The 26,970-nt window shown below is 66.7% G+C and overlaps 3 protein-coding genes and 2 long non-coding RNA genes across 6 annotated transcripts; 4 read left to right on the forward strand and 1 right to left on the reverse strand.

Moving 5' to 3' along the window:
• The first annotated feature begins 1,389 nt into the window (after positions 1–1,389).
• Positions 1,390–4,762, forward strand: LOC141733678 (glutathione S-transferase 2). Its single transcript, XM_074564378.1, has 8 exons — positions 1,390–1,513; positions 1,636–1,711; positions 2,191–2,255; positions 2,365–2,446; positions 2,557–2,657; positions 2,949–3,044; positions 3,161–3,271; positions 4,549–4,762. The coding sequence occupies exons 1-8, from the start codon at positions 1,478–1,480 to the stop codon at positions 4,642–4,644; spliced, it is 663 nt and encodes a 220-aa protein (XP_074420479.1). The 5' UTR covers positions 1,390–1,477; the 3' UTR covers positions 4,645–4,762.
• Positions 4,763–6,465: 1,703 nt separating this feature from the next.
• Positions 6,466–9,705, forward strand: LOC141733679 (glutathione S-transferase Mu 1-like). Its single transcript, XM_074564379.1, has 8 exons — positions 6,466–6,595; positions 7,885–7,960; positions 8,074–8,138; positions 8,241–8,322; positions 8,725–8,825; positions 8,974–9,069; positions 9,158–9,268; positions 9,431–9,705. Exons 1-8 carry the CDS (start codon positions 6,563–6,565, stop codon positions 9,524–9,526), a joined length of 660 nt encoding a protein of 219 aa, XP_074420480.1. The 5' UTR covers positions 6,466–6,562; the 3' UTR covers positions 9,527–9,705.
• Positions 9,706–10,772: 1,067 nt separating this feature from the next.
• EPS8L3 (EPS8 signaling adaptor L3) lies at positions 10,773–17,089 on the reverse strand. The gene is made up of 17 exons (XM_074564535.1): positions 16,881–17,089; positions 16,685–16,758; positions 16,524–16,588; positions 16,250–16,405; positions 14,413–14,562; positions 14,249–14,325; positions 13,023–13,347; positions 12,831–12,939; positions 12,668–12,732; positions 12,425–12,499; positions 12,165–12,313; positions 11,844–12,056; positions 11,643–11,739; positions 11,380–11,499; positions 11,185–11,264; positions 10,916–11,048; positions 10,773–10,832 (listed from the first exon to the last, which is right to left on the reverse strand). Exons 1-17 carry the CDS (start codon positions 17,087–17,089, stop codon positions 10,815–10,817), a joined length of 2,115 nt encoding a protein of 704 aa, XP_074420636.1. The 3' UTR covers positions 10,773–10,814.
• Positions 10,801–22,016, forward strand: LOC141733741 (uncharacterized). Of its 2 annotated transcripts, none has more exons than XR_012584379.1 (6): positions 10,801–11,081; positions 12,856–12,962; positions 14,419–14,646; positions 16,298–17,950; positions 18,151–18,278; positions 21,168–22,016. It is a non-coding gene; the product is annotated as an uncharacterized LOC141733741 (long non-coding RNA). The 2 variants fall into 2 exon arrangements; XR_012584380.1 differs by having other exon boundaries at positions 14,419–14,544.
• A 237-nt stretch (positions 22,017–22,253) lies between these two features.
• On the forward strand, positions 22,254–26,090 carry LOC141733742 (uncharacterized). Its single transcript, XR_012584381.1, has 3 exons — positions 22,254–23,711; positions 23,827–23,949; positions 24,912–26,090. It is a non-coding gene; the product is annotated as an uncharacterized LOC141733742 (long non-coding RNA).
• Positions 26,091–26,970: the final 880 nt, after the last annotated feature.

Below are 26,970 nucleotides of genomic sequence, written 5' to 3' on the forward strand. Positions count from 1 at the left end.
CCCCAGAGTGATGGGTGCCAATGAGGGGTCCCCAAAGTGACTGGGGTGCTCGTGGGGGGGTCCCCAAAGTGATGGAGGTGGCAGGGCCCAGATCCTGAATGGCGGGTGCCCCACCAACCGCTGCAGTGGCATAGGGTGGTCCCCCCATGGCTTGGCTTTGGGGACAGGGGGGTCCCCAGAGTGACGGGGTGCTCAGGGAGGGGGGGGGTCCCAAAGTGATGGGGGTGCCAATGGGGGTACCCAGGGACGGATCCTGAGCAGTGGGTGGCCCCACAGGTCGCTGCTGTGACATAGGGTGGTCCTTCTCATGGCTTGGCCTTGGGGATGGGGGGGGTCCCCAGAGTGATGGGTGCCAATGAGGGGTCCCCAGAGATGGGGATGCTCATGGGGGGGGGGGGTTCCCAGAGTGCTGGGTGTGCCCAATGGGGGGGGTCCCCAAAGTGATGGAGGTGGCAGGGGCCAGATCCTGAGCGGCGGGTGCCCCACCGATCGCTGCAGTGACATAGGGTGGTCCCCCCCCATGGCTGGGCTTTGGGGATGGGGGGGGTCCCCAGGGTGCTGGGGGTGCCAATGGGGGGTCCCCAAAGTGATGGGGGTGCCAATGGGGGGGTCCCAGGGCCAGATCCTGAGCGGCGGGTGGCCCCACAGATCGATGCAGTGGCATAGAATGGTCCCCCCCCGGCTGGGCTTTGAGGATGGGGGGGTCCCCAGGGTGCTGGGGGTGCCAATGGGGGGCTCCCCAAAGTGATGGGGGTGCTCACAGGGGGGTCCCCAGAGTGACGGATGTGCCGGGGGCCAGATCCTGAGCGGCAGGTGCCCCACCGATCGCTGCTGTGACATAGGGTGGTCCCCCCCATGGCTGGGCTTTGGGGATGGGGGGGGTCCCCAGGGTGATGGGTGCCAATGGGGGGGTCCCAGGGCCAGATCCTGAGCAGCGGGTGCCCCACTGAGCTCCGTAGTGACATAGGGTGGTCCCCGCCATGGCTGGGCTTTGGGGATGGGGGGGGGTCCCCAGGGTGATGGGTGCCAATGAGGGGTCCCCAAAGTGACTGGGGTGCCAATGGGGGGTCCCCAGGGTGCTGGGGGTGCCAATGGGGGGCTCCCCAAAGTGATGGGGGTGCTCACAGGGGGGTCCCCAGAGTGACGGCGGTGCCGGGGGCCAGATCGTGAGCGGCGGGTGCCCCACCGATCGCTGCAGTGGCATAGGGTGGTGTGTCCCCCCCCCCCCAAGGCTGAACTTTGGGGATGGGGGTGTCCGCAAAACGCTGGGGGTGCCGGGGGCCTGATCCTGAGTGGCGGGTTGGCAGCGCCAGCGCTGGCCCCATGGCTGGCGGGACGCCCTGGCACCCTGCCTGTGCCCGGTCACGCGAGCGGGGAGGTGAAAGGGGAGGGCGCTGGGTGGGGGGTGGGGGGGGCCCGTCCCCTCTCCGTCCCCGTCCCAGTCCGTGTCCCCGCAGAGCCGTCGCTGGGTGCCACCATGGTGGTCACGTTGGGGTACTGGGACATCCGCGGGGTGAGTGTGGGGGGGGTGGCTGGGAGGGAGGGGTGAGGGTGGGGGTGGGGGGGGGTCGTGGGGAGCGCAGGTGGGTGCTGAAGGTGGGTGCTGTGCCCCCCGTACCCCCCCCCCCCCCACAGCTGGCCCACGCCATCCGCCTGCTGCTGGAGTACACGGAGACCCCCTACCAGGAGAGACAGTATCGCCCCGGACCAGGTGAGGGGGGGGCAAGCGGGGTGTCCCGTCCCCCCCCCACAATGTGTGTCACCCCCTCCCCCCACCCCGGGACCTTCATCACCCCGGTTCGTGCTGTGTCAGAAACCGGTGGGGGCGGGGGGGGGGGGAAGGAGAAACTCCCCGTTTCGCAGGGCGGAAGCGTTGCCCCCCCCCTATCCACCCTCCTGCCACGTTTCGGGGGGGGGACGACGACACCTCTGCCCCCACCCCCCCGCCATGGACCTCGGTCCCTGCTCAATGTCCACCTTGTCTACCCAGGGAGGGTGGTGGGGGCAGGGGGGGGGGGACACACACACGTGGCTGCTGCTAGGGCAGAGTGGGGACCCCCCCCCCCACCCCGCCACCCCCCGCCGTGAATTTGCTGTGGGTGCGATGAGCTGGGATGTGGGGTTTGGGGGACACACACCCCCGCCCCCCAACCCTCTCTCCCCCCCCCCCCCCCCCCCGCCCTCCCCCAGCCCCTGACTTCGATCCGAGCGACTGGACCAACGAGAAGGAGAAACTGGGCCTCGACTTCCCCAACGTAGGTGATGGATGGGGAATGGGGGGGCCGTGGGGAGGTGGGCTGAGGGGGGGGGGGGTCACCGAGGCTGACAGCCCCCCCATGGCCTTTTTCTCCCCCCCCCCCCAAGCTACCCTATCTCATCGACGGCCCCATCAAGCTGACGCAGAGCAACGCCATCCTGCGCTACATCGCCCGCAAGCACAAGATGTGTGAGTGATGATGGGGGGGGTCACAGCACCCCCGGGGGGGGGGGGAAGGGGGTGTCCCTGAGGCTTGAGGGGTGGGGGGGGTGTGTGTCTGATGTCTCCCCATCCCGCAGGCGGGGAGACGCAGGAGGAGATGCTGCGGGTGGACGTGCTGGAGAACCAGCTCGTGGATTTGCGCATGAGCTTCGCCCGCCTGTGCTACAACCCCGACTTCGTGAGTACCCCCATGGGGAGGCGAGGGGGGGGGGGGGCACAAGGGGACAGACCTCCCCCCCCCACACACACACACCCCCATCCCGGGGGTGTGGGGGGGAGGAGATTCTTGTCCCCAACCCCGCTGGAGACACGGGGACGAGGGGAATCGCCCAGCGGCGGGGGGGGGTGCGTTGGGGTGCACCTGGCTGCGCTCGGGGGGTGACGCCCCTGGGTGCTGGGGGGAGGGGGGGTCGGGGGGGGGTGTGAAACCCCCACCCCAGATCTTCCCCCCCCCCAACTTTCTGCGTAGGAGAAGCTGAAGCCGGCGTACCTGGAGCAGCTGCCGGGGAAGCTGCGGGAGCTGTCGCGGTTCCTGGGCTCCCGGCCGTGGTTTGCCGGGGAGAAGGTAAGTGGGGGGTGCCGGGGGGTTGGGGTTTTTTTTTTTTTTGGGGGGGGGGGGAATGTGTTCCTGTGGGAGCTGACCCCCCCACACACCCCCCCTCCATCACCTCCCCGTCACAGCTCACCTTCGTGGACTTCTTGGCGTACGACGTGCTGGACCAGCACCGCATGTTCGTCCCCGAGTGCCCCGAGCTGCAGGGCAACCTGGGCCGGTTCCTGCAGCGCTTCGAGGTGAGCGGGGACACCTGGGGACACCTGGGGACACCCCGGGGGTCACCGACCCCCGCACCTCGATGTTCCCGTCCCCAACACCCCAGCGTCCCCATCCCCAGCGCCCCGGTGTCCTTGTCCCCATCCCCAATACCTCGGTGTCCCTGGCCGCATCCCCAGCACTCCTCTGGTGTCCCCGTCCCCATCCCTGACACCTCGGTGTCCCCATCCCTGTCCCCGTCCCCAACATCCTGGTATCCCCATCCCCAATGCCCCAGTGTCCCCGTCCCCATCCCCAACACCCCAATGTCCCCATCCCCACCCCTGACAGGGGGACACCCTGTTGTCCCTGTCCCCATCCCCTATACCCTGATGTCCCCGGCCACATCCTGATGCCTCAGTGTCCCGATCCCTGACACCCTGGTGTCCCCATCCCCAACACCCCAGTGCCCCTGTCCCCGTCCCCATCTCTGTGACCCTGATGTCCCTGGCCCCACGCCAGACACCCTGCTGTCCCCATCCCCAACACTCCAGTGTCCCCATCCCTGTGTCCAGCACCCTGATGTCCCCATATCCATCACCATCCAAGACACTCCAACGTCCCTGTCCCCATCCCTGTCCCCATCCCGATGCCTTGTCGTCCCTCTCCCCTGACAGCCCGTGTCCCCATCCCTGTCCCCACCCCTGCCACCCCAGTGTCCTCGTCCCTGTCCCCATCCTGATGCCTCAGTGTCCCTGTCCCCATCCCCGACAGCCCAGTGTCCCCATGTCCATCACCATCCAAGATATCCCAATGTCCCTGTCCCCATTCCCTTTACCCTGGTGTCCCCATCCCTGTCCCCATCCTGATGCCTCAGTATCCCTGTCCCCTGACGCCCCGGTGTCCCCATCCCTGTCCCCATCACTGACAGTCCGGTGTCCCCATGTCCATCACCATCCCCAACACCCTGGTGTCCCTGTCCCCATCCCCTATACCCTGGTGTCCCCAACCCTGTCCCCATCCTGATGCCTCAGTGTCCCTCTCCCCTGACACCCTGGTGTCCCCATCCCTGCCACCCTGCTGTCCCCATCCCTGTCCCCATCCCTGCCACTCCAGCGTCCCCATGCCCTCCCCTGCCACCCTGCTGTCCCCATCCCTGTCCCCATCCCTGCCACTCCGGTGTCCCCATGCCCTCCCCTGCCACCCTGCTGTCCCCATCCCTGTCCCCATCCCTGCCACTCCAGTGTCCCCATGCCCCCCCCCGCCACCCCGCTGTCCCCATCCCTGTCCCCATCCTCGTCCCGTCTCCTCCCCGCAGGCGCTGGAGAAGATCTCGGGGTACATGCGGTCGGGGCGCTTCATGAAGACCCCCATTTTCTGGCGCACGGCGCAGTGGAGCAACACCAAAGAGTGAACGGGGGGGGTGTGTGTGTCCCCTGTGTCCCCCCCCGCCCCCCGCACCCCCCGCCTCACCCCCAGCCCCCTCCCCTGCAGAATAAATCTGGAGGGGGCGGGCTGCCCCCCTGTCTGGCTGCCGTGTGGGGTGCACCGAGCTGTGGGACTGTGGGGTGCCACCAGGAAGGGTGGGGGCCATGGGGACCCCCCCCTTTTTGGGGGGGTGACTGCTGGGGGGGGTAAGAGGGGAGGCTATTGGGCCCTCCTGGTCCCTGGGGCGGCGGGAAGCCATTCCCCCATGGCCCCCCCAGGATAAGGGGGACACCCCCCGCAGCCCCCCGTGGAGGCTGGGGGGTCTAAGGGGGTGGGGGGCTGTCCCCCCCCAGGATAATGAGACACCCAGGCAGCTTGGGGGGAGTTAAAGGCGGGGGGGGGCATACAGCTTGAAGGGGGGTGTCACAGAGGGATTTGTACCCCCCCAGGATAAGGGGGTCCCTATGCAGACAGGGAGACCCCTGCTCCCCAAAGCCAGAGGGACGCCCATGCAGACAGGGGGGGTGCAAGGGAGAACTCCCCCCCCCCAAGACAAAAGGGACCACATACAGCTTTGGGGGGATGCAATGGAGGCCCCACGCCCCCCTCCCCAACAAGAAGACCCCCCCCCCTTGCACACCGAGGGGGCCAAGGGGGGGGCCATGCCCTTCCCAGGACATTGGGGGACCCCAATGCAGACTGGGGGAGCTGAAGGGGGGACCCGTGCACCCCCACCCCCCCCCGGGATAAGAGAGAACACCCCCCGCCCCCAATGTAGTCTGGGGGACATAAGGGGGGGTAATCATGCCGGCCCCCCCCCCCCCACCGCCTGGTAAGGGGGACCCCATGCAGCCGGGGGGGGTGTGCAGAGCCCCCAGAGCCAGGGCGACCCCCATGTACACCGTGGTGCCCAAGGGGGGGGCCATATCCATCAGGATAAGGGGGGGCCACATGTGTTTTGGAGGGGGTGCAAGGCGGGGGGAGGGGTTATCCCATGCCCCCCCCAGCATAAGAAGGCGCTCATACAGACTGGGGGCACCCGTTCTCCAAAGACGGGGGGGGGGTCCCCAGCTTGGAGGATGCAAGGGGGGGACACCCATGACCCCCCAGGGTAAGGGGGACCCCCATGGCACTTGGGGGGGCTGCAAGGGGGGGGCATTTATAAGCCCCCATGATAAGGGGGACACCCATGAGGCTTGGGGGGTGAGGGGGGGGACACCCATGAGCCCCCAGGGTAAGGGGGACCCCCATGTAGTGGGGGGGGGGTGTGTGTGTGCAAGGGGGAGACACGCCCGTGAGCCCCCACAGTAAGGGGGACCCCCATGAGGCTTGGCGGGTGCAAGGGGGGGGCATTTATAAGCCCCCATGATAAGGGGGACCCCCATGGGGCTTGGGGGGGGGTCCAAGGGGGCACTCGTGAGCCCCCAGCGTAAGGGGGACGCCCATGTAGTGTGGGGGGGGTGGTGTGTGCAAGGGGGACACCCCCCCCCCCCAGGGTAAGGGGGACGCCAGGGGGCTTTAGGGGTGCAAGGGGGGGCCATTCATAAGCCCCCACGATAAGGGGGACCCCATGGGGCTTGGGGGGGGGGGTGGGTGTGTGTGCAAGGGGGGGGACACACGTGAGCCCCCAGGGTAAGGCGGACCCTCAGTGCAAACGTGGGGGGGGGGGGGGGGCGCAAGCCCACCCAAGATGCCGCGGGGGGGGGGGGAGATACCCCTCTTCTCCAGCCGCACCGAGGCCCGTGTCCCTTTAAGACACCCCCCCCCCCCCCCCCCCCGCACACACCGCGTTAAGTCCCGCCCCGGAGGAAGGGGGCGGGGCCTCGGGGGAAGCGGGGGGGGGGGGGGGGTGTCACGCGGAGAAGGCTGGGGGGGGGCGGGCACAGCGATAGGCGCGCGCGGCCATGGCGGTGTTGGGCTACTGGGACATCCGCGGCGTGAGTGGGCTGGGGGGGGGCTGCACTCCCCCCCCCCCCCCCCCTTAGGCCTCGCTCTGCAGTGGGGGAAACATACTCTTGGCGGGGGGGGGGGGGCTGTGGGGGGTCCCGCTGCACTTGGGAGAGGGGGCTGTGGGTCCCTTTGGTCTCGGGGGGGACGACTTTGGGGGTCCCCCTGGTCTCGTTGGAGGGGGCTGTAGGGGGTCTCCCTGCTCTTTGGGGATGGGGGGGGCTGTGGGGGGGGTCACGTTGGTCCGTGGGGGGGCTATGGGGGGTCCTCCTGCACTTGGCAGGGGGGGGTGTGGGTCCCTCTGGTCTCGGGGGGGGGCTGTGGGGGTCATATTGGTCGTGGGGGGGCTGTGGGGGGTCCCCCTGCACTTGGGAGGGGGGTCTGCGGGTCCCTTTGGTCTGGTGGGGGGGCTTTGGGAGTCCCCCTGCACTTGGCAGGGCGGGTGTGGGGGTCCCTCTGGTCTCGGGGGGGGGCTGTGGGGGGTCCCCCTGCACTTGGGAGGGGGGTCTGTGGGTCCCTTTGGTCTGGTGGGGGGGCTTTGGGAGTCCCCCTGCACTTGGTGGGGGGGCTTTGGGGGTCCCCCTGGTCTCGTTGGAGGGGCTGTGGGGGGTCACATTCGTCGGGGGGGGGCTGTGGGGCGTCCCCCTGCACTTGGGAGGGGGGGCTGCGGGTCCCTTTGGTCTGGTGGGGGGGCTATGGGGGGTCCTCCTGCACTTGGCAGGGGGGGTGTGGGGTCCCTCTGGTCTCGGGGGGGGGCTGTGGGGGATCATATTGGTCGGGGGGGGGCTGTGGGGGGTCCTCCTGCACTTGGGAGGGGGGTCTGTGGGTCCCTTTGGTCTGGTGGGGGGGCTTTGGGAGTCCCCCTGCACTTGGCGGGGGGGGTGTGGGGGTCCCGTTGGTCTCGGGGAGGGGGGGCTGTGGGGATCCCCTTGGTCTTATGGGGGACTTTGGGGCTCCCCCTGCTCTTGGGGAGGGGGGGGACGTGGGGGTCCGTTGATCTCGGAGGGAGCTTTGGGGCGCCCTCTTGATCTCGTGGGGGGGGGGGGGGGGCTGCAGGGGTCCCCCTGCACTTGGGGGGGAGGCATTGCTTTTGGGGGCACCCAGTGGGTTGTGGGGTCCCCTGTACCTGCGGGGGGGGGGGGTGGGGGGGGGTGGCTGCGGGAGCGAGGTGTGGCTCTCGCCCTCCTCTGCCCTCCCCATGGCAGTGGAGGGGTATTTTGGGGGGTGGGACGGGGGGAGGTGTGTCTCACTGGTTCCTGCCCCCCCCCTCCCACCAAAGCTCGCCCACGCCATCCGCCTGCTCCTGGAGTACACCGAGACGCCCTATGAGGACAAGCTCTACAGCTGCGGGGAAGGTAAAAGGGGGGGGGTCGCGGGGGGGGGGGGTCCCCACACCACCCTCAAGCTCCCTGGCTTCTAGGGGGACACAACATGATGTCACCCAACACTCCCCCCTCCCTCCTTCCAGCTCCCGACTACGACAAGAGCCAATGGATCAACGAGAAGGAGAAGCTGGGGCTGGACTTCCCCAATGTAGGTGGTCTCAAGTCGGGGCCGGGGGGGGGTGGTGGTTATGGGATGGGAGCCCTGGTGGCCCCATGCCCTGGTGGCCCCATGCCTTGATGTCCCCTCCAGCTCCCTTACTTCATTGACGGCACCACCAAGCTGACGCAGAGCAACGCCATCATGCGCTACATCGCTCGCAAGCACAAGATGTGTGAGTGGTGGGGTGGGCTTGGAGTTGGACTTGGGGTTGGAGTTGGGTTGGGTTGGGTTGGGTTGGGGTTGGAGTTGGCTTGGGCTTCAGCTTGGAGATGGAGTTGGGTTGGGTTGGGGTTGGCTTAGACTTGGGGTTGGAGTTGGCTTAGGCTTGGGTTGGCTTGGGCTTCGACTTGGAGTTGGGTTGGGTTGGGGTTGGAGTTGGCTTGGACTTGGGTTGGCTTGGACTTGGGGTTGGAGTTGGCTTGGGCTTGGGTTGGCTTGGGCTTCAACTTGGAGTTGGGTTGGCTTGGACTTGGGGTTGGAGTTGGCTTGGGCTTGGGTTGGGTTGTGGTTGGGGTGAGATTGGGGTTAAGCCGGGTTGGGGACCCCCCAGCGCTGACATCTCCCCAACCCGCAGGCGGTGAGACGGAGGAGGAGATCCTCCGTGTGGACATGCTGGAGAACCAGATCATGGATTTCCGCATGAGCCTGGTGATGGTCTGCTACAACCCCGACTTCGTGAGTGCCCGTGTTCTGCAGGGTTTGGTGACCGTGACCGTGGTCCTCCCTGGCCATGCCTTGGGTTGCATCAGCACTGGGGACCCCAGGTGGGGAAGGTGGGGGACCAGGGTGCCCAGCCTCACCCCTCCACCCCTTCCTCCTGCAGGAGAAGCTCAAGCCGGGCTACCTGGAGCAGCTCCCGGGCAAGCTGAAGCTCTTCTCCAACTTCTTGGGGGACAGAAAATGGTTTGCTGGGGAGAAGGTACCACCGGGCCCCCGGAGGGGGTTGGTTGGGTGTTGGGGTGGGGATTTGTCCTCACTGTGTCCTCCCCGCCCCGTCCCATCCCCAGCTCACCTTCGTGGACTTCCTCATGTTTGACGTGCTGGAGCAGAACCGCATCTTCGAGCCCAAGTGCCTGGAGCCCTTCAAGAACCTCAAGGACTTTATGGAACGTTTTGGGGTGAGCGGGGGCCGGCCCGGGCATCCCCTTCCCCTCCCTGGGGAGGGCACCCAGGGGGGGTGGTGGTGGTGGTGGTGGGGGGGTGGTGTGCCCTGGTGGGACGGGTCCCTGACGCTCACCTTCCTCCCCCCCCCCCCCCCGGCCCCCCCCCCCCCACCGCAGGCCCTGGAGAAGGTGGCTGCCTACATGAAGTCCAGCCGCTTCCTGAAGATGCCCATCAACAACAAGATGGCCAAGTGGGGCAACAAGAAGGAGTAGGGGCCCAGCGTGGGGCGAGGGGACCCCCCCCCCACCCCCCCGCCGTGGTCCTGACCTGACACCCCCCCCCCCCCCCCTTCCCTTCCCCAGCACCCCGGCGTGGGGTGGGCACCGCCAGCGTGACCCCCCCACCCCCCACCCACCGACACAATAAAGTGCTTTAGATGTGGCACCCTGAACCCCCCCACCACCCCCCCCCGAGTGCTGCGGCGTGGGGGGGCGGCTGTGGGTGCGCTGGGTTTGTCGTCGTCGTCGTCCGTCTGTGTCCCCCCCCCCCCCCCAAAGCGTGGGGGGCTGGTGGGCCCTAACGGGTGTCATTGCCACCCCGCACCCCCCCCCCTGCCCTTGGCTTGGCTGGGGTTTGGGGGGGCACGAGCTCAGCCCCGTGCTGTCCCCAGCGTGCCCCCCCCCCCCCCCCCCACCGCCTCGCTCCCCTGGGAAAGGCGCCCTGGGCCCCCCCCCCAACCCTGCTCATTAGCGCATTCCTGTCCGCTAATGAGGCAGCGCTGATGGAGGCGGGGGGGGCACTTGGTGCCCTGCCACACACCCCCCCGCACCCCCTGGGTGGGCTGGAGACAGCACTGTCCCCTGGGCCCCTCGCTGCCACCCCCGCCTTTCTCTCCCCCCCCGCCCCCCCCCCAGGACACGAGGGGCTGCCTGGGATGGGGGCCCTTGGGTGCTGCTGGGCAGGTCCCCACTGGGGGGGGGTGGCACGCCGTGTCCCCCTCCCTGCCCTGTCCCCATCGCCCTCCCTGTCCCGTCCCGTCCCCCCCCCCCCCCCCCCCCGGCGTGGCGCCTGGGTGACACGGGGACCCATATGTCGTCCCCCCCCCCGCAGACCTCGGTGCTGTCACGTTCTTTATTTTCCACAGGGGACACTTTACACTTGGGAGGGGTGCACACACATTTCACGGTGCCCGGGCCCCCCCGGGTGGGGTGGGGTGGGGGTGGGGGGGTCTGCCTGCCCCCCACTTCGCTGTGGGGGGGTCCAGCAGCGCATGTCCCCACGAAGGGGGGGGGTTCCCAAGAACCCTCCGGTGCAGCGGGGTGGGTGTCCCACCAGCCTTGTGTCATTGGTGGCTTTGGGGGGGGACGACACGTGTTGCCTAACCCCCAAGGAGCGGCTCTCTGTCTTGGGGGGCCAGGCGGGTTGAGGGGTGTGGGGGTCCGTCCCCACCCCCCCCCCCCCCCCAGGACCTCCCCCCCCCGCCGGGTCCTGCAGTGCCTGGGGTGCTCCATCCTGGGAGGCAGGTGGTGGGGACAGTTGGGGGGACACGGTGTGGGTGGCTCAGTCCTGGGGGCCCATCTGCGGAGAAGGGAGAAGGGTTGGTGGGGGGGGTGATGGCGTGGGGGTGCAGGGCTTTGGGGGGGGGTGGGGTGTCCCCTCACCCCCAGGGACGTCCTGACGGAGGAGAGCTTGAAGAGGACCCGCCGCCATTCCTCGGGACAGACGGCTCGCAGCTCGGCCGGGCTCATCTGCAGCAGCTGGTGGCCCGTCAGCACCCCCAGGCACCGCACCGTGCTGCGGGCGGACGGACAGACAGACGGATGGACGGTAAGGGGTCAGCAGGGATTGACGGGGGGTCAACCCCCCCCCCAAAAAAAAAAAAAAAAAAATAGAGCCACACAGGCTGGAGGGGCTCAAGGGGTCCACCTACATCTTGGAGAAACCCTTGTAGCTCAGCCAAGCTGTCACCTCCGCCGGCGAGGAGTTGGGGAGCAGGTTGGGGGGGCTGTCCTGCAGCGGGGGAACGCGGGGAGGGGACGGTGGGGGTGGCCCCCTGCCATCCCCTCCTGGTAGTGTGGTGGGGGGGGGGTAGGGGTAGGGGGAGGAAAGGAGAGGGGACACCCACCTGGCTGGCGCTGTGCCCCCTCGTCCCCTGCCCCAGGGGCTCCAGGATGTTGCTGGGGACGTAGCCCTTCTGGCCCTGGCTGTCCTGCACCAGCCACCACTTCTTCCGCTGGTCCAGGACCTGGGTGGTGACAAGGGTGGTGGGGGGGGTAGGACCCTGCTGTCACCCCCTTCCAGGCAGGGTGGGGGGTCCCCACTCCATCCTCCCCAGGAGCACCCATGGGTGGGACCTTCCGCCCCCCCCCCCCCCCCCCAAGTTTCTACCTGCAGCGTGTCCCCCATCCTGACGCTCAGCTCCTGCGGGTTCCTGCCCACAAAGTCATACAGGGCTCGCGCCAGCCCCTGCACAGGGAAGGGGGCCCTGGAGATGGGGGTGTGCGTGGAGGGGGGGGGGCATCAGTATCCAGCTGGGGGCTGAACCCCCCCTCCAGCCCTCAGCATCCGCAGGGTGATGGGGACACTTACGCTTGGCCAGGTTTGTCCCCCTGGCCGGTGACTGGCAACTGCGGGGGCGGCAGAGAGAAGGGTGGGTGTTGAGAGCGAGGTGGGGAAACTGAGGCAGGTGGTGGGACGTCCTGGCCCCCCCTGTGCTGTACCTGCTCCATCAAGGGGGGCAACCACCCATCCGAGAAGACGGGGATGTAGCCGGGCAGCAGGTCACCGTTGGGGTACTCTGCCCTGCGGCGGGCAGGGAGAAAGCCAAGGTGGGTGCTGTGACCCCCCCATACACCCCCCCCAGGCTGGACCCCGCCCTTGGTGCTGGGTTGGGGACACCCCCCCCCCCACCTGGTCTTATTCCAGGCAATGCCGAGGCTCTTCCAGGTCCTGTAGTCATCCTGGTGCAGGGTCTTCTCCAGCAGCTCCACCGCCTCCGGCACCAGCAGTGGCGTCTCCACCGCCGGGGCCAGCCGGGGGTTGGGGCAGTGGTCCAGGACCTGCTCCGGGGGCGGGGGGAGGTGGCGATGGAGCAGCACCCCCATACCTGCCCTTCCCTGGGTGGGGGAGGTGGGTGGTGGGGGTTAGGACCCGCTTTTGGGGGCACTCACCAAGGAGAGGGCCGTGAAGATGAAACGCAGCAGCTCAGGGGGGTTGGGTTCCTGCATGTGCTGGTGGGTCCTTCCCTGTGTGGAGAGGGGAAAGGGTGTCCCCAGGCAGCCCCTCCCCCATCCCTCCACAGCCCCCCCCCCCCCGGCTCCGCACAGCCCCCCAGCCCGGCAGCAAGAGCTGGGCAGGGAAGTGCCAAGGACACCCACCAGCCATGGGGTCGCATCCCACCCAACGGGACCTACCACGAGGTTGAGGGCGTATTTCACCTTCTGGAAGAAGTCCGTGTACTCGCTGGCGGAGGGCAGAGCTGGAGGGGCAGAGAGCGGGGGGCTGGCACCGGCATGACACCCTCAGGTCCCCCCGCCCTGTGGCCCCCCACCCCGGGGCACAGCTGTCCCTCACCACCTTTCTTCTTCTTTTTCTTCTTCAGGTTGGTGGTGCTGGCCAAGCCCAGGGCTGTCTTCAGCCGGACCACGAAGAGGTCCAGGTCACCCAGCACGTGGTTGAGGACCTCCTGCGGGAGCAGGATGGGACCTGGTGGGTGCCGGTGGGGAGGGCTGGGGGTGTCCCCGTCCAAGGACGTGGGATGGGACTTACAACATCTCGGTCCACGATGGACATGGCCTTGCTGGGGGGGTTGGTCCATGGCATCTGCTGGGTGTCCGTCAAGCCTGGTGACAGCAGAGGCTCCCAGCTCGGCTTCCCGTCACCCCACTCCCACTGCTGGGGAAACTGAGGCACGTTGCAAACCCCCACCCAGGCGCACCCCCGTCCCATGACTCCACTGTAGTCCGAGGGGGGCAGCCCACGCTGGGGGGGCGCGTGGAAGTTGGGCTCGGGGATCTCTGTCCACTGCTCCGGGGGGGCGTAGGAACCCTGCGTGTATGGGGGGACCGGGCTCCGCGGCACGTCCGGGCTGCTCCTGGGCAAGGAAGGATGGGGAGGGGGGAGATGAGGGGGGGGCTGAGCCTGGGGGTGGGGTACAGGGGGTGTGTGGGGGGGGCTGTGTCCACGGGGAAGTGGTAGAAGGGGGGGGCCTAAGCTTGGGGATGGGCTATAGGGGTGCAGGGGGTCTGTGTCCACGGGGATGGGGTAGAAGTGGGGGGTCTGAGCTTGGGGATGGTGTGGGGTATGGGGGGCAGGGGGTCTGTGCCCATGGGTAAGGGGGGGCGGGGGGGCTTAGGTTTGGGGTGGGGTGCAGGTGTGTGGGGGGGTACAGGGGTAGGAGGGGGTCTATGCCCACGGGGATGGGGGGGGGCTGAGCTTGGGGATGGGGTATAGGGGTGTAGGGGGGCTGTGCCTGCAGGTATGGGGTAAGAGGGGGGGGCTGAGCCTGGGGATGGGATATGAGGGGGGGGTCCGTGCCCATGGGGATGGGGTAAGAGGGGGGGCTGAGCTCAGGGGCGGGGTATGGGGGGGGTCTGTGCCCACGAGGATGAGGGGGGCTGCCCCTAGGGATGCAGTACGGGGGGTGGGAGGGGGTCTGTGCCCACGGGGATGGGTTGGGGGCGGGGGGGAACTGAGGCAGGAGCTGGGGTACTGGAGCAAAAGTGTGTGTGGGGGGGTCCACCCCCCAGGAAGGGTGGCGGGGGGGAGAATCTCTGCCGAGCGGCAGGAGGGGGGCAGGCAGAAGGGGGTCCGCACCCGTGGGGTGGGGGACATGGGGGCAGCGTGGCCTTGTCCCCCCACCCACAGGGAGACCCTCTACAACTTGGGAGGCGGGGGGGGGGGGATGGGAAGACTTGGCGGGCGGGAGGGGGCCAGGCCTGGCTGTCCAGGGGGGATAAGAACCATGTACCCCCCCCACGACCCCCCCCGCTTACCTGTGCCCATGCTGCCTCCTCTGCTCCTCCTTCCACTGCTTCAGCAGCTTCTCCAGGCTGCTCTTCAGCATCTCCGCCTGCAGCAGACCCACCGCCATCAACCCCCCCGCCCCCCCCCCCCCCCCACCTCCCCCCCCCCACCCCGCCCGACCCTCAGGGCTCACCCCCAGCTTCTCGCACTGGAAGAGAAGGACGCTGGTGCCGGGGGGGTTCCGTTCTTGTACGCTGATGGCCAGGACCGAGTCGTAGCCGCCGTCGTCCTGCGAGGCCGAGCATCCCTGCACGCTGCCCAGCGGGTACACCTCCAGCTCCTCCTGCCCGGGGGGGGGACACACGCACACGCACACACACATGGGGTGCTCAGCCCCCCCCCCCCTGCCCCAGAACGGCTAGCAGGGGTAAGGGGCTCTAAGGGGGTGTAAGGGTTTAGAGGGGCGCTAGGGGATAGGGGGGGCTCGTGGGGTTGCGGCGGGGTGTAAGGGTTAATGGGGGGGTTGTGGGGTGGCATAGCCAGGCTTTCGGGGGTGCTGAGTCTGTGGGAGGGGGCGGGGGGGGGGGACGGTTATGGGGTAGGGTTGTGGGTGGCAGGCTTGTAGGGGTGCAAGGGTTGGGGGGTGGCAAAGTTGTGGGGGGTGCAAGGGTTGGGGGGTAGGGGGGTTATGGGGGGTGCAAGGGTTGGGGGGTAGGGGGGGTTATAGGGGGTGCCAGTGTTACAGGGGGACAAGGGTTGGGGGGTAGGGGGGTTACAGGGGGGCAAGGGTTGGGGGGTAGGGGGGGTTATAGGGGGACAAGGGTTGGGGGGCAGGGGGGTTATAGGGGGTGCCAGTGTTATAGGGGGGCAAGAGTCAGGGAGTAGCAGAGTTATGGGGGGGGCAAGGGTTGGGGGGTGGGGGGTTATGGGGGTGCCAGGCTTATAGGGGTGCAAAGGTGGGGGGGGGGTAGCAGGGTTATGGGGGTGCCGCAGGTGGGGGAACACCGGATTTACGGAGGTGCTGGGTCCAGAGTGGGTGCCATGGCCACGCTGGGTGCCCTGGGCAGGGGGTACCAGGCTTTGGGGGGTGCCTTGGCGGGGGGGTGCCAAGTTTTGGGGGTGCCCTGGCCAGGGGGTGCCAGGTTTTGGGTGGGTGCCCTGGCCAGGGGGTGCCAGGTTTTGGGGGGTACCAGGCTTCGGGGAGTCCCCTGTCCAGGAGATATCAGGCTTTGGGGGGGGTTGCCCTGGCAGGGGGGTGCCAGGCTTTGCGGGGGGGGTGTCCCTTGGCTGGGGGGTATCAGGCTTTGGGGGTGTGCCTTGGCCAGGGGGTACCAAGCTTTGGGAGGGTGCCAGGCTTTGGGGGGGGGTTGCCCTGGCTGGGGGGTGACGGGTTTCAGGGGGTGCCTTGGCCGGGGGGTGCCAGGCTTTGGGGGGGTGCCCTGGCCAGGGAGTACCAGGCTTCAGGGGGCACTGGGCTTTGGGGGATCCCCTTTCCAGGGGTACCAGGCTCTGGGGGCGGGGAGGGGGGTGTCCCTTGGCTGGGGGGTATCAGGCTTCGGGGGGTGCCCTGCCCAGGGGGTGCCAGGATTTTGGGGGGTACCAGGCTTCGGGGAGTCCCCTGTCCAGGGGGTATCAGGCTTTGGGGGGGGAGGTTGCCCTGGCAGGGGGATGCCAGGCTTTGGGGGGGGGTCCCTTGGCTGGGGGGTATCAGGCTTGGGGGGGGGGGGGGTCCCTTGGCTGGGGGGTATCAGGCTTGGGGGGGGGTGCCTTGGCCAGGGGCTACCAGGATTTTGGGGGGTACCAGGCTTCGGGGAGTCCCCTGTCCAGGGGGTGGCAGGCTTTGGGGGGGTGTCCCTTGGCTGGAGGGTATCAGGCTTTGGGGGGGGTGTCTTGGCCAGGGGGTACCAAGCTTTGGGGGGGGGGTTGCCCTGGCCGGGGGGGTGCCGGGTTTTGGGGGGTTGCCCTGGCCAAGGGGTGCCAGGCTTTGGGGGGGGTGGGGGGGGTGGTGTGCCCTGGCCAGGGGGGGGTACCTTGCTCTCCACATCCCTCAGCACCAGTTCCTGGTCCTTGACTTGCAGGATGAGATCCTGCCCCCAGACCCGTCCCTGGGCCTCCAGCACCTTCAGGCGCTCCAGGCAGTCCTCGGCGCTGCGCACGTCCCTCTCCAGCCGCACCGTCAGCAGGTGCTGGCGGGGACACGGCGCGGGACGTCACCCAGTGCCCTGTCGCCACCCCGCGCTCTGTAAACCTTGGGGACCCTGGCAAGACTTGGCGGGGGGGGACGGTTTGGGGGGGGTCTCCTACCTCGACGTGGTGCTGGAAATCGGTTTGGGGCTTGAAGAGGGTCTGGCCGTAGTCCTTGCGCTGATCTGTGGGGACACGCTGGGTCAGGGGACAGGGACGGGTTGGGGACGGGAGCCGGGGGGGGGCGAGGGGGGGGCATTGGGGTGCAGCCATTAACTCACTGTAGATGCTTTTCCCGCTGGGGCGGGCGAAGCTGTTGGCCTGTCGGAGCAGGGGGTCGTCGTCATATTCGTTCCTGGACGGATGGACAGAGGGAACTCTGTGTCCTGCAGCTCGGTCCCCTCTCCCCACCCAGCCCTCAGGGGTCCCCAAGGTGGGGACACCCCCCTCCCCACACACACACTTCTGGGTACTTACCGGGATGGGAGGTTGCTCCAGTGGCCGAAGGCTTCTCCCATCTTGCCAAGGCCAGCGAGGGCGGCTCGATCCTGCTTACGGGGTCCTGGGATGGGCACCGTCCCCACGTCACCCCCAGTGTGTCCCCAACCACCTGCGGCCACCCCACACCATCCACCCCCCCACCCAGGAGGGTGGCAGGACCCCCCTGCCCCGCCGTGCCCAGCCATCCTGCCCCATCCCAGCCCCGCGGGCTTCACCCAGCGGCCGGACCCAGCCCCCCCCCCCCATGTCACTAGATGGGGTCCCTGTCCCTGGGGGACACCCAGGGTGTCCCCGCTCACCCCAATCCCGGTGCCGCTGGCTCGGCCGCCCAGGCTGGAAGTGGCGGAGGGTGGCGCGGGCGGGGGTAAGGGCTTGACGTCGGCACCGCACCTGCCTGCTCTTTGCCCCATGGCGTCTGCCTCGAGGCGAGGCGGTAGGGGACAGGGTGGGGGACAACCACCTGGCGTCACCGTCCCCACCCCGCTCCCCTCGGGGTGCCCACCCTGCGGCAGGGCTCGGTCACCTCGGGGGGCACCCGGGTGGGATTGCAGCCTGGAGCGGGCAGGGTGCCCCCCACACCCTAAGGCCTCCACCCACCCCCCCCCTCCCCGGGGATAAACATTGGTGACATCCCACACGGGTGACACCCACAGACCTCTGTGCCCGTGCCCGGATGGCAACGCCGGGCTCGCCCCGAGCCTCCGTCACCCCTGGGAAAAAATCCTTCCAGGGCGGTTTGTGACAAGGAGGGGACAGGATCCGGCGTGCGGGTCCGTGGCTTGGGTTAAGGCTGGTGGCAGCGGTGTCACCGTCCCCGGCACCGTGGGGTCACCCCTGTCACCTGCCCCTGCGTGTCCATCCCGCAGGGTCCCCTTTGCAGGACCTGTCCCTCGGCACCCCCAGGAGCATCGGGGTGAGCTCCGGCCCCAGTCTGTCCCCTCCGGCCGGGGGTCGCTTGGGTGGCCACGGTGTGGTTGGCGCTGGCCGTGGGTCGTGTCTGTGGGACCGTGGTGACCCACTGACTGCCCCTCCCCCAGCACAGCGAGGTGGGTTTTGGGTTCATTTCGAGCCTTTTGGCTTCTCTGGGCTGATCCTGGGGCGGCTTGTGTGTGTGTGGGGGGGTGATGGGTCAGCTGGGCTGCGGCCACCGTGTCCCCAAGGGCATCGCTGGCTGCGTGGGGTCCCATCCGTGTCCCCCCACAGCCTCACAGGCTGTCACATCCCGGCTGGTCCTCTCTCTTTCCAGTTTCTTTCCAGGTTTTTGGGTCAAACTGGCCCCACGGCGGAGGGACCCCGGCATCGCACCCCCCCAGGCATCGCAGGGAGCAGGCGGTGACACCCCTTTGGGGGCCTTCGGGGACCGCCGGTGGACAGGTACGAGGGGACAAGGCTGGGGGGGGGGGGGTTGGGAATAGCCCTCAGGGAGCGGGGAGGGGGTGCGGGGGTGGGGGCTGTGGGGGGGTCGTGCCTCAGTTTCCCCATTGCAGGGAGGGGCAGGGTGCAGCGCCCAGCCGCGGCCACCAGGGGGCAGTACGTCCCCGTGTCACCCCTGTCCCCAGATGTGCGACCCCCCCCCACTCCCCCCAGATGTGCAGGCCCCCCCCTCATATATAGGGCCCCCAGATGTGACGCCCCAGGTCCTGCTGGCACCGCCGACCCCAGCGGGGTCCCTGGCGCTGGGGACATTCGGGTGACATTTCTTGAGGCGGGGGGGGGACACAAGCAGCCACATGTGGCACCATGGTCCCCATGGGAGGTTTGGGGTTACAGCCCCCCCCCCAACCGCTCCGCTCCCCCCCCCCCCCAGTAAATACACTGCTGTGGAAGGGAACTGGGGGGTGTCCCTGACATGGTCCCCTTGTTCCCTCCTCCTTAGGGACAGGGCACCCTGCTGGGGGCGGGGGGGGGGCTTGGGGAGGAAGGCGGGGGGGGTCTCTTGGGATATGGGCTAAAATGCCCCCCAGGTCCCCCCCCGCAAGGCACCAGTCCTGCTCTGGAGGGGATTTAAATGGTTTTTGGGATCCATTTAGGGCGCTGGGTGCTGGCTGGCTGGGGGGGGGGGGTGCTTGTCGCTGTGGCTGCTCCCCAGTTCACCCAGTCCCACCCACCAGCCAGCACTGGGCCACGCTGGGGTGCAGCGCGACCACAGCACCCTGCGGGGAGCCTGGCCCCCCCAGCCCCCCCTTACTGGGAGCCGTGGGGAGCGAGTAACCGGGGTGTCACCAGTCTGTCCCAAACCAGCTCTGCTGGCTCCCCCGCAGCACCCAGGGCTCGCGGGCGCCGGGTCCTTCCCGGTGACAGTCCCCAGCAGCGGGGTGACCCCGGGGGTGTGACGAGAGGAGAGGCGGGAGCAAAGTCCCTGGGACCAAGGACAACAAACCCCGTCGGGCGCTCGCTAACTGGGGACGATGGTGGCACCCGCTCGGCCCCAGATCGTCACCTCGGGGTGGTCCCCCCCCACCCCAAGCTCCCCCCGCACCCAAGCCACGTCCCAAGGCCACCAAGACACCCCGCTCCCCCCTACCCTGGCCGTGCCTCAGTTTCCCCACCGGCATCCCGCCGCCTCTCTGGGCTCGGCCCTGTCAGGCTGGAGAATCCAGCTCTTTATGGCACCCATGGGTGTGGGGTGGGCTCGATCCAACACCCCCCCCCCCGCCACCACCACCACCACCACCACCACCCCCACGCCGGCAGCACCCCCAGCACGGGGAGGACCGTGGCCCATCCATGTCCACCCTTCCGCAGGGACAGGGCGCTCGCCCCGCCTCCTCCCAGCTCCTCCCAGTCACCCCACTGGGTAAGCTGGGAATGGCGCTGGCTGCAGAAACATTATACAAAAAAAAAAAAAAAGCCACTTTATTTTTATTCCCCCCCCGCCCCGGATTCCCAGCCAGAGGTGACACCTCCCCGCGCAGCCCCAACCCCACTGTGTCGTCCCCCCCCCCCCACCCTTCCCCAGGCTCGAGAAGTCCCCAAGGGCCACCAACCCCCTCGGGAAGAGCCGGGCAGGGGCTCGGGGGTTTCTCCCACCCCCACGCCGGAGCCTTTCACCATTTCGGCCTTAGAAACACCCCCCCCCAACATCAACATATGCTAAAAATCAGTGAGTTGGCCCCAAAACGCAGCTATTCGGGGGAGGAAAACGGCCCCATCCTGCACCCCCTTTTCCGCCCTGTAAAGCTCCTGGGCGGGGGGACACCCGCTGTCACTAAGGGGACAGCCCTGGGGACACAGCCTGATGCCCCAGCCATCAGCCACCCACCCCGTCCCCTGTGTGTGTGGGGGGGGGTTGTGGTGGTGCAGGATCAGGCCCCGGGGACAGCCTGGGGTGGGCGCCAATTTGGGCGGGGGGGCGGGATAACCCAGGCGGAGTTGGGGAGATGGGACGGCGGGGCCACCGAATTCCTGGAATTACGGGTGACACATCGCTCCCGGCCAGGTGTCACCGGGGCCACCGCGGTACCAGAAAGCAGCTGTTGGCTCCGGCCGCTGGGTGCCAGCCAGCGGCGCGAAACCAACCGCCGGGCTCCGTCCCCACGTCACCGAGGCCAAGTGTGGGGCGGACCGCGGCGTACCCCGGACCTGCCGCCTAATTGCCGGGGACCAGCAGCTCACCCCCCCCCCCCCATCGTTATTTTGGGGACGCACGGGGGACGGTTTAACCCCCTCCGGGACTGGGAAAATGTGGCGGATGGTTGTCCCCCAGGCTGGGAGAATGGCACAGGGTCGGGATGTCCCTCTTGGCGATTCCCAAATCCGCGCGTCCTTCCTCCCTCCGCGGAGGGGTCTCCTTGGTGGTGACGGTGACACGCCGATGGCCCAACCATCGTGGTAGCCGGGCTCGGATGCCGTTTTGGGGTGACGTGGGGGGGGAGGGGGGCAGATGGAGGGATGCTCGGTGACACCCCGCTGTCACCCTGCCTCCCCGCACCCCCCTCGCTCTGTCCCTGGTCCACGGTCACCCCCGCACGCCGCGTCCCGTCCCCACCCGTGGTTTTAGGCATCTACCGCAGGAGCCGGTGTGGCACCCGGAGCCACTGCTGGGTCCCTGTCACCCTGCTGCGTCCCTTTGCCGTGGGGGCTCGCTGGGGGCTGCATCTCCGCTGTCCCCGCAGGTCCCTGCGGGGTGCCACCACCAAACCCCTCACTTCCTCGGGGTCATCCCGAGGGAGAGAGGTCCCCTGGGGACCCAACCCTGAGCTCCGGGGCCGTGGGGTGTCCTGCCCCACGTCGCTCTGTCTTATCCTGGTTTTTTTTTTTCAGCTGAATCCCATCTCTTCGGAGGAAGGGGAAGAAATCTCCGGGGCTTTTCTAGCCTCTTGGCTTTCCAAAAATCCCTCCGGCGATGGCCTCAAAGGCTTTTCGGGAGCAGCGCCCCAGCGGGAAGCTGCCACCTCTGCTTTTTAACCTGTTGCTCATTTATATTGTTTTTTCCTCTCTCATTTCTGGAGGGTGATGGAGAAAGATGCCGGCGAGCGGGTGATGCCTTTGGGGGGGGGGTTCCGAGGGTCCGTATCCGGCTCAGCCGGGGATGCCCAGGGCCAGCAGGGCAGCGTGGAAACCGGTGACCTTCACACCGTGAGGTGTGTTTATTTTGGTGGGTTTTTTTGGCTTTGAAAAGGCTCAAATGGGAAAAAGCAGCGAGGGAACTGCGGAAAACAAGGATCGCTCAGGTTCCCCCTCCACCCTGCCAAATCCTGACCCGGACAAGGACAGGGCAGGAGCGCCGTGAAGGCACGTGAAAGCCACGTAAAAAAAGCCTTTTTAGCCCCAGGGATGCAGCCGGCCCCGCGGCTTCGCCCACAAACCTGCAAAAAAAAAAAAGAGCATCTTGCTTTTGGGGTGAAGAGGGAAAAGCGGCGTCCCCCCCGTCACCCCTGGAAGCGGGGGGGGGCTTCGCTCCCTGCCGTCTCCCATCCCACCAGCAGCGCAGCCTGGCCACGGCTCGGGGATTTCCAGAGGTGGCGGAGGCTGGAAGGCTTTAATTAGAGGTGACGAGGGCACGCAAACGAGCAGGTTACAGCCCCCTTCGGGGGTGGCCGAGCTGCTGCGAATCCCCGGAGGGTTTGGAGGTGCTTCTCGGTGTTTCCCATGCTCCGGGGCTGGGGGGGAAGGTTGGGTGTCGGGATAAGCGTCGGCTGGGGGTGGGAGAGGGCAGGGAGGTGGGTCGCGGAGGTCAGGCTTCCAAAATCATCCCTGCCCACGGATGCGTCCCCCTCCGGGATGGGGAATGGGGATCCCTGACGCGCGGAGCGTCCCCCGAGCAGCGCGGGGACCCCAGGGAGCCCAAGGAGAGCTTGGGAAGGGGTTTCTTCTGTTCCGGTTTTGGCATTTGGGATGAATTTCCCCATGGGAAGAGTCGGCATCTCCCCGTGCTGCCCCTCCATCCCGCTTCCCACCCCTTCCCTCCTCCTCATCGCTGCCCGACCCAGGGGGGAAACCTGACCCAAAAGCTTCCCGGAGCAGCACCCCCTCTGGCAGCAGGATCTGGCCCTTGGAATTTTCCTCCACCCCTAAACCCCCCCCCCGCCCCAAATTCAGAGGGGAGCAGAGCTCAGCCACCAAATCCCTCATCCTGGGGGGGGCCGAGGGACCCAGCCGGGTCTCAGCCTGGCATGGAGAGGAGCTCGGGAGCCCAAACTCTTCTCATTCAAGACAACGAGCCGAGTTTCTCGCCTGGACGGAGCAGCCGGAGCCGGTTGGGGACCCAAACCCATCCCCATGGACCGATGCAACCCAGTTGGGAGATTTGCCTTCGCATATCGAGCCTGGGGCTGCGACGAGGAGGAGGAAGGTGGGGTCGGACGGTGCAGGCGACGGCGTTTCCAGGGAAAACACATTTTCCCCGGCGTCTTTCCAGGGAGGGTGACGGATGAGGTGGCACAAGGGCGACGGCAGCACATGATGCTGAGCTGGTCGGTGCGCCAAAAACGGCTGCGAGCGGGCGCCGCCGCGGTGGGTTCCCTTCCCCGGGTGATGTGCTGCTGAGTCAACGCTCAGAGGGACCTCGTGGGCCGTGGGATTGATTTGGGAGCCACCCGTGAGGTGACGGGCGGGGGACAGGCGAGGAGCGTGCCGCCGAGCACGGGTTCGTGGTGTCTCGCTCGATGGAGAAGCTCCGGAGGAAATTGTGAAAGGGCGACCAGATGCCGGCTGCGTGGGGCGGTGGGAGACGGGGCGTGAGGTGGGTGGGGGAAGCCCACGGCAAGTGGTTCCCAGGGCATCGGATGGGGTGAGTTCCTCCTCGCCCGTCATCGGATGTGTCCTCAACGGGGCGTCTTGGGTCCTTCCCACCCTCGGGGGTGGGAGAAGCTGGGTAAAAGGTGGTTGCGAAAGGGCACAGAGCCGGGAAGGGGGGAACTGGAGCAGGATGAGGAGCACTACGGGGCGTTTTATGGGAAATCCCAGCTCCTACTCTTGCTATCAGGTGGCATCTCCCACACTTGTCCACGGTCCCTGATCCCACGGGACACATGGGACAGGAGTCCCGGGTGCCCCAAGTCACCCAGTGCCGCTTTCAGACCAGCACAGCTGGGCCTTGCTGGGACGCAAACGGCTGGTTTTATCCCCCGAAAGGCAACTGTTTCCTGCCAGAAAATGACATTCCATTGATAAATACTCGGGATGGAAAATGTTTGACCTTCCTTATTCCTTGGCTCCCATGGGAAGCTGGCCAGGGAGGAGAAACCATCGGCTCCCCTTGTCCTCTTCAGCCCAGTTGCAGCTTCTGCTGGACACCAGGAGGGACGTGTGCCTGAATGCCATGAGCATCCAAGACCATTTGCCGGCCGGCGAGGGGTTGATCAGGTCCGAAAATTGCTCTACGTAAGCTTCTGGAGAAAAGTATCCCAATCTCTGAAGGCTTGGGCGCTCACTCCTTCTTTTTTTTATTGGGATGTCTCTGGTCTCTTTTATCTGCCAGCCCAGGCGGTGTCTTCAGCGTGAATCCAACCGAAAGCCAATGCCTTTTTCTCCCGGTTTGGAAGGTGTCCGGTGGCCGTGTCGCTGATGGATGTGGCAAAGGCAAGGGAATTAGCAAACCCAGGTGATTCACCGATGGGTTTGAAATAAACTCATCCCTACGAGTCCCCAGGGTTCTCCAGCAAGGGCTGGAGAAGCCGGTGGAGCTGAGGAGAGGAGCTGCCAAAGGCAAAGGGGCTCTGCGTTCCCTGGGGGGTGATTTTTGCCATGTGAGCATCTCCCGGTGCTCAGTTCAGCCTCCAAAGTGGCTTTTAAGGGACAGGCAAGAGACAAAGGCCAAGGACCATGAAGCTGGGAGATGCTGACGCCTCCTGAGATGCCACCAGCAGCTTCCTGGGGTCACAGAGCGAGCTGTGTCGTTGCTTACATGGGGCGTAGACGGTCCTGGAGGGATGTGGTGGGTCTGAGCTGGTGCCTGCAGACTTAGACCTCCCTGGTCGTCACCGGTGTGGTCGGAGACGCCTTGGCCAAGGCTGGTCTATGGGACAGGAGGGAGCTGAGTGTCTCTGCGCCATCTTGGAGTCTGGCAGCTAGAGATGTCAATGGAGGAGCTGGGATTCAGGTCCCTCCAGGTGAGGGACGGAGCGGTGGGGCAGGATGCTCAGCAGGAGGCCACGGAGAAGGGCCGAGCCCAGGGCGGCAGCTGGGATGGTTCAGGCTCATGGACACCCCAGCCCGTAAAAAGGGACCAGATCTGGCTCCAGATGCTTGAAATCAGGCACTTGCTTGAAAATGTCAGCTTGTAGTTAAATGAAATAAAATAACAAAGCAGCTTCTAGCTTCCCGGGTGGTGCAAACCCAGACATCGAGAGCGCAGACGGCAAAGACCCCCGGGACCATGGGGCGGTGTGGGGCAGAGGGAGGGGAAAGCCCCGCTCCGCGGTGGCTCGGATCCCCGAAGGGATGCTCCACGGGGCTCCGTCCTCGCCGTCGCCCTTGCAGCTGGGGTTTTTTAGGCTATTTATTTGGGTTATTTATAACTTTCTCCCTTTTTTTTTTTGACTTTTCATCTGGCTGCTCCGGGAGGATGGAGATACACGGTCCGGCAGAGCAGAAACGGGGATTTCGGAACGGCGCGGGGGGCTCTGCACCCACCAGCACCCAAAGGTGCCCCGAGAGTAAGGAGCTGGGGAAGATGAATTTGCGATGGAGCCTAGCTCGCCGGAGGGGTTAAAGCTCCGCTCCCGGGAAGAGCCGGCTCCTTTCCAGCCTGAGTAAGGCCATCGTTCCTGCCAAAACCCGGCGCCGAAGGCTGTTGCGGGGTGGTTTGTTTTTTTTTTTCCGGCTGTAAACAACATCGATGCTCGCCGGTGCCGCACAGCCCGCGGGGCCGGCACCGCTCCAACCCAGAAGGCGTTTTGATGATGTTGGTTAATTAAGGAGCTGGCGAAAGGCATGACCCAGGCGCTGGCAGAGGAACCAGCTGCTGGGACAGGAGGGGGTCTGCAGCCACCCCGGCCCCTTCCCCGGCCCCGTCGCCCCTTTGGGGTCATATTTGGCAAAACCCTTGGGAAGGACGGCGGGGATTTGCGGCCGCGGCGAGGACGAGAAGCACCACGGCAGCGCCGGGCAGGGTGTCTGGCCAAACCATGGCTGCTTATTTTCAAATACCCGCCCGGACCACCCTTCCCGGCCCCAAATTTTCAGGGCATGGAAAGCCACCGGTTGCGTTGCAGTGAGGAGGGACACGTCGGTATCACCTCCGGGCCCCAGCCAGCACGGTGGGACGGGCACAGCGAGGGGGAATGGAGGTGGCCGGAGGGGTTAAATCTCCTCTCCCGCTCCCGGGAAAGGGCCGGCTCCTTTCCAGCCTGAGTAAACCCATCACCCTGCCAAAATCCTACTCGGCGCTCAAGGCCGGCGCGGGGTTTTTCCGCCCGAGGAGCGACGCTCGATGCCTGACGCGGGGGTACGGAGCAGGGAACGCAGCCCAGCATAAGCTGGCCGTGAGCCGGTGATTCCAGCACCCCAAAATCCTGCAGGATCTGGCCCAGGACACCATCCAGCACTCGGGGTGCCTGCGCTGGTTCCAGCCTCCGCAGCTCCATCCGGCAGCTCCGGCACAAGCTGCGCCGTTATTATTTGCAAGAAGGGTGGGAGTTTCGCCTTTACTTCCCTTTATTTTTAAATTTATTTTTCTTTTATTTTGGATTTCTGACTCATCTCGGCCCGTTGCCGGGAGGAAACCGGAATAAAAAGTGCCCCAAATATAATTTGTATCAGCTAAATAAAATCCTCCCCCAAATACTCCGGGGGGAAAGTCAAGCAGCGGCTCCTTGGGGCTGCCCAGGACCCAGAGCCACTTCTCCTTCCCCCAATCTCATTCCTACGGAGGAGGAAAACTCAAATTTTCCTCTTTTTTTCCAAACCACGGCAGCTGGTTTCCGGCTCTGTAAGCACAAAGCCAGGCCCGGAGAGGCTCACACGATGCGGGGGCAGAGGGGCGATGGATGCTCCCCGGCCCCTGGGTGCTCCCGCTGACTTTGGGGTACCCATGGGGGTACCCGGCCCCGATGCCCAGGGGATGCTCCACAGGGATGCAGCACCCGTGGGGCTGCCGACACAGGGCACAGGGGGGAGCGTGGAGGTGGGGGGGGGGATGCTCTGGAAAGGGTGGGCGCCCTGGAGGGGAGGATGTCGCATAACGAGGGGTGCCCAGTTAATACTGGTGCCCGAGAGATGAGGTTGCCCCATTAATGTGGGTTCTCAATTAATAAGGGTGCCCCAGAGAAGCTGCTGCCCGTGAAATGGTCGGGGGGGGGGGGGGGGCTTGATTTGAGGGTGTCCCAGAGATGATGGTGGTGCCCTATTAATGCGGGTGCCCCATTAATGAGGGCGCCATGGAGACAAGGGCACCCAAGAGGTGAGGGTCCCCCGTTAATGTGGTTTCCCCATTAACAAGGATGCCCTGAGATGGTGGGTGCCCCGTTAACGAGGGTGTCCCAGATATGCTGGTGCCCCATTCATGGGGGTGCCCCATGGCTGAGGGTGCCCCAGAGGTCAGGGTACCCCATAAATAAGGGTGCTTTGGAGATGAGGGCACCCCAGAGGTGACAGTCCCCTATTAACGTGTCTGCCCCATTAC

This window comes from Larus michahellis, chromosome 21, assembly GCF_964199755.1.
Source record: "Larus michahellis chromosome 21, bLarMic1.1, whole genome shotgun sequence".
In the NCBI taxonomy this organism is placed as follows: domain Eukaryota; kingdom Metazoa; phylum Chordata; class Aves; order Charadriiformes; family Laridae; genus Larus; species Larus michahellis.

Excerpts from the sequence above, each read along its gene's own strand:
- LOC141733678 (XM_074564378.1), top strand. The coding sequence starts at position 1,478 with ATGGTGGTCACGTTGGGGTACTGGGACATCCGCGGG. Across the intron at positions 1,712-2,190 it reads ACAGTATCGCCCCGGACCAG|CCCCTGACTTCGATCCGAGC; the intron begins GTGAGGGGGGGG and ends GCCCTCCCCCAG. Across the intron at positions 2,256-2,364 it reads TGGGCCTCGACTTCCCCAAC|CTACCCTATCTCATCGACGG; the intron begins GTAGGTGATGGA and ends CCCCCCCCCAAG.
- LOC141733679 (XM_074564379.1), top strand. The coding sequence starts at position 6,563 with ATGGCGGTGTTGGGCTACTGGGACATCCGCGGC. Across the intron at positions 6,596-7,884 it reads GCTACTGGGACATCCGCGGC|CTCGCCCACGCCATCCGCCT; the intron begins GTGAGTGGGCTG and ends CTCCCACCAAAG. Across the intron at positions 7,961-8,073 it reads GCTCTACAGCTGCGGGGAAG|CTCCCGACTACGACAAGAGC; the intron begins GTAAAAGGGGGG and ends CCCTCCTTCCAG.
- EPS8L3 (XM_074564535.1), bottom strand. The coding sequence starts at position 17,089 with ATGGCTGGGCACGGCGGGGCAGGGGGGTCCTGCCACCCTCCTGGGTGG. Across the intron at positions 14,326-14,412 it reads TCCAGTGCGAGAAGCTGGGG|GCGGAGATGCTGAAGAGCAG; the intron begins GTGAGCCCTGAG and ends GGTCTGCTGCAG. Across the intron at positions 13,348-14,248 it reads AGGAGGCAGCATGGGCACAG|GAGCAGCCCGGACGTGCCGC; the intron begins GTAAGCGGGGGG and ends TTCCTTGCCCAG.